Below are 5,229 nucleotides of genomic sequence, written 5' to 3' on the forward strand. Positions count from 1 at the left end.
TATGTTAGTTGACTATTTGAACGTTGTTTATTTCAAAAAAAACATGACGGTTTTAAATTTGAAATTTCTTAAATTTCTTGAATACATAGCAACCGATGCAAATTCATACATTTCGGAAATAGTAACTACTTCATGACAATGGCCAACATAATGAAAACAAACAAATACAAGATACACTTGAAATAAAACTTCATCATCCTTGTCATTTCCGAAATCTCCTTTTTTATACCTATCACTTGCTCTTTCATGACATTTCCACTTGATGCATCATCACCTTCATCTTGACATGCTATATTCAACTTTTTTGTTATTGTTAAATGATCTTCAGTCAACCACGACACAAAATGATCGCAAGGTACGCACTTAAAAAAAGCTTTCTTCGGATTAGTAGCTGACCCGGAAATCTTGATGATAGCGTTTCTTTGACAACGATTGCAAATTTGATTCTTAAAATCAAGGCCTTCAATTGGTCGGGTTCCCCACATTGAGGATGATGTTGACATAAGTAAAGATTTGAAGAAGAAAATGGAAGATGATGAAGATGATTGGAAAATAGAAAAGGTTGAAGATGAGTGCAAAATTACAACATTATGTAGATGTTTATATAGGGAAAAATGTGACCGTTATAATTCAAATTTTACCGTTATAATTCAAAAATAGCCGTTATAATTCAAATGTTACCGTTATAATTCAAATGTTACCGTTATAATTCAAAATAACCGTTACAATTCAAAAACAGCCGTTATAATTCAAATGTGACCGTTATAATTCAAATTTTACCGTTATAATTCAAATTTTACCGTTATAATTCAAAATAGCCGTTATAATTCAAAATAACCGTTGTAATTCAAAAATAACCGTTACAATTAATAGGTTATAAATAGGCCATTCTATGTCAATTTCAATCACAACATCTAAATCATCTTCACTCACTACAATACTAATTATTCACTCACAACATCCAATCCTAAAATGGTTCTCACAAATGCTCAAAAAATCAGAGTTTATCAAATAAGAATCGATTTAATTGTTCAAAATTTACCAATTCTAATTGAGCGTCTTGAATCAGTGGTTCCCAGTGACACTGTATGGCACATGCTTGAAGAACCTCCAATTGGGACCCTCTGTATAATTTTACAAGAAAACCCGGATCATGTTCTAACTCAGTGAGTTAGAGATGAGGTTGTTTACGATGAAGTACTAAACGAGAAGATGTGGGAGTTTCGTAGGTTGAAAAGTGATATCTTTACATATTTTGAGCGCATTCTCACCGTGATCGATTACCCAAGACTATCGGACTTATGTGCTGGGTAGAGTCCGGGGCAAGGAATTCTTTATCTCTACTTGAATGATTTGTTGACTCAATATATGTCTACCCAACCTGAAGAAATTGAGATTCAAGATCATGAAGAAGATAAGGAATCGTCATCTTCATCATCGGAAGATAATTAAGTTCGGGGTTTGGGGTTTGGGGTTTGGGGTTTAGGGTTTGGGGTTTGGGGTTTGGGGTTTAGGGTTTAGGGTTTGGGATTTGGGGTTTGGGGTTTAGGGTTTAGGGTTAGCTATTTAGGGTTTGGTATTTAGGGTATGGTATGTTTTTATTATGTTTGTATTGGTTTATGTTTTAATTATGTCAAAACGCGTTTTAAGGAATGTTTTAATTAAAATATGTCAAATTGTGTTTTAAGGATTGTTTTAATTAAATTACGTTTTAAGTCATTTAATCGGATCTCGAAGATAATAAACTACAATAATCGGATAAATAAAATAAAATATAAGGTACAATATTCGGATATATAATATAAAAGATACAATAATCGGACAAATAAAAGCTAAGATGAAATCGCGAAATCGCGCCATACACGAAACTGATGTCGATACAGGCCATTATAATGAGCTACGCTTGCATCATGTACCCAACAAGGGGCTAATGGAGGCATAGGTGACAAGGGGCGTACCCGGAGCCGCAAATAGTGGTTTCCCGCATGTAATACCCATAAGACACCATATGGGGTACGTACTCCGGGGGGGCTCGTAAAGGCAAATAAGTAAAACTACCATTCCAATGTCGCTGACTTTCTCGATCGTCAAATGCAGAAATACAACATATCACCCAATTGTACATCGTAGCATAACCATATAGATCGAAACCGTCCATCCAATGACCCGAGCCACACGGTATCTGATCCATAAATGTAATTCTGTCTACCTCCGCATCAAATCTCCCTGGGCCATAGATATGATCACGGTAATCGGGACTACGAATTTCCCTAAGTAAATCTGTTCTAGCCATCGTGAAATGAGATTGGTCACCCCGAACAGCATGTGAGATAACTCGAAAACCACAATGACCGTCTCCGTAAGGATTAAACCATGCTTCTACATACTCGTGAAAAAATGAAGGCAGGAAGTCACGATAAGGAAAATACCTCAAATCACCAATGGTGTAGTCGACCTCAAGAGGTGCGCAATACGTTGTGCCGAAACTCCCCGTAGTCGTGGTAGCAGTGGTAGACGGTGTACCGGGGCCCGTTTGAGTGGACCGGGGGGTTCTATACGGAGTAAAACGAACCGACGGAGTAGAACGGGGAGTAGACGACGGAGTAACAGGAACCGTCGGAGTAGAACGGGGGGTACTAGACGGAGTACGTTGGGAAGACGGAGTACCTACTCGAACACGAACCCGTGCATGCTCAACGGCGGACGGATCTCTACGAGTTCCCCTACTCGGACGTCCTCTAGGGTTCTCGTTCACCCGAGGCTCGTTTACATCCTCCTGTTCCGGATGTATCTGAGAGTAAAGGGCATCGAACATGGATGATCTCATACTCGGATCTGCATTCCGAATTTCATCGAACAACTCCTCCAATCGATCATCGTCACAAGTCGGCATTGCCTCCGAACCATCGTACTCCAACTTCCTCCAAAATGCATGTAACACATCAACAGGGACCCGAGATCCGTTTCTAGCAATGCGATGAAGTGAACAAGCACATAACAAACCAAGTGTAGTAGCCTTTACACAACCGCAATCGATCGTCAAGGCATCTTCCGTCATCTTGGCACCTCTTTCGAATTCTTCACGCAATTCACAGATGGCATTCTTTGATATTTTTAAAGAAAGTCTGGAAAATAATCGCTGAATCCCCGTCAACCGCCTCGATCTAGATAACTCCAACGAGTGTCGGATCTCAACATGTTGCGTTTCCATCAAAGAATGAAACCGAATCCAGATGCTATCAACTGCCAGTTTCGCGCTATTCAGCCATCTCTTCAAATTCGCATGAGCCGACTCAACCCGGGATGTAGAAGTATTCCCAAAATGAGTTATCTTGTTCGTTCTATACTTGGCCCATTTTTCCAAGTGCGGGAACCATTGCCTCTCAATATAAGCCGCCACTCCCGCCCATTCCCTTGCCAATTTGGCCCACGCAACATTAAACTTTTCTTCGGTCTCCGCCTCAACAACCGCAGTAAACAAGGTAAAAGTTACGTGCTTAGCCCAATTATCCTGTTTCGTGATATCAAGTGCTTTCGTCTCCACGTTAGAATATATATGCCAAAGACATAGCAAGTGAGACGAATCTGGAAAAACAATGGGAATCGCGTTCAACAAACCACCCTCGCAATCAGTAACAATAGCATTAGGTTGAACGGCATCATTGAGCAGGGCCTTCAGTTTCCGTAGTACCCACAGATATTTCTCCTCGGACTCATGCGTCACAAGAGCATACGCGATGACAAAGCTCTTCCCGACGGGTGTGACTCCAACCATCTCAACAAGCGGAAGACGGTATTCATTTGTCTTGTACGTGGAATCGATCTGTACCACATAATAGTATGATCGAAACATCTTAACGGCTTCTGGATGAGCCATGAACACGTGGGTTAGCTCATCGGTCTCATGATCAGTGACCCAATAATGAACGTACTTATGCTGAACCGCAAGTGCTAACATCTGTTGTGCCGGGTTTCTCCCTTCTCTTTCCTCGGCCCTTACTTTCTGAGAACGGTTGTAGATTTGTCGCCGATTAGGTCTTGACTTTTCCGGATTCCGCTGATGCAAACCCGCACTAATAATTGCCGGTCTAACGTGAGCTCTAACTTGGGCATCGATATAAGCCAACTCCTCGTCATCAAACTTTGCAAAGTATCTGTCGCCGTCACAATACAACGTTAAACCATGATTATGAAACCCGGATCTCATCACAAGCTGCCACTTATTCTCTTCTAATTCAACAACTTTCATTGAAAATTTGCAATTGCACCACGCGGTAGCGGTGTTACCCCTCATTAAAGAATCGGCATCCTTATTTACGGGACCTTTTCCACCCATCCGACAAACAAAATAACGTTGTCTCAAATTCGTGTTACGACCAACTTTCTTGTTGCTTGCTTTTTTTATACCAAACCCGAGTCGGAGCCCGATCTCATATGCCCAATTAAACGCTTCAATACTAGATGCAAAAAATCTGGTTGTCGTAAAATGATCTGAGTAATCAATACCGTCTCCATCGTTAATCACCTGCGCACGCATTTCAATAAATTAGTTATTAATTAATTATTTGCTTCGGAAAGAGTCGGAGTAAATAAAAAATATTAATGAAAAAAATGAGTCATAAATATTAATGAAAAAAATATAATATAAAGACGGTCGTTAATTATTTGAATTGTCGGAAAAAATAAAAAATTAAAATAATATAATACAAAGACGAGACGGTCGTTAATTATTTGAATTGTCGGAAAAAATAAAAAATTAAAATAATATAATACAAAGACGGGAATTAATTATTTTAATTGTTTTATACAAAAGGAGCCGAAAAAAAAAAAAAAAAAAAAAAAAAAAAAAAAAAAGACGAATTGGGCCTTGGACGAAAAAGAATTTTTCGTCCAAAACCAAACTGGACGAAAAATTCTTTCGTCAACATGGGCCTTGGACGAAAGAATTTTTCGTCCAGGCACGGTTTTGGACGAAAAATTCTTTCGTCAAGGCCCATGTTGACGAAAGAATTTTTCGTCAAGACTGTGTCCGGACGAAAATTCTCTTCGTCCAGGCCCGGGTTCGTGTAATTTTTTTTTTTTTTTTTTTTTTTTAATTACTTTTTCAAATAAATCCGTCACAAATTCTATCATAATTCCGTCTACATTCATGGCATCTATCCTAATTCGGGATTCAAACGATAATAAAACATAAATTTTTAACAAAACTAAATCGTAAACTAACCTCGT

General features: G+C 39.1%; 1 protein-coding gene across 1 annotated transcript; it reads right to left on the reverse strand.

The window, feature by feature from the left end:
* Positions 1 to 1,927: 1,927 nt before the first annotated feature.
* LOC141617510 (uncharacterized) lies at positions 1,928 to 3,958 on the reverse strand. The gene has a single exon (XM_074434708.1). It carries the CDS (start codon positions 3,956 to 3,958, stop codon positions 1,928 to 1,930), a length of 2,031 nt encoding a protein of 676 aa, XP_074290809.1.
* Between the last annotated feature and the right edge of the window lie 1,271 nt (positions 3,959 to 5,229).

This window comes from Silene latifolia, chromosome X, assembly GCF_048544455.1.
Source record: "Silene latifolia isolate original U9 population chromosome X, ASM4854445v1, whole genome shotgun sequence".
Classification (NCBI taxonomy): domain Eukaryota; kingdom Viridiplantae; phylum Streptophyta; class Magnoliopsida; order Caryophyllales; family Caryophyllaceae; genus Silene; species Silene latifolia.

Excerpts from the sequence above, each read along its gene's own strand:
- LOC141617510 (XM_074434708.1), bottom strand. The coding sequence starts at position 3,958 with ATGTTAGCACTTGCGGTTCAGCATAAGTACGTTCATTATTGGGTCACT.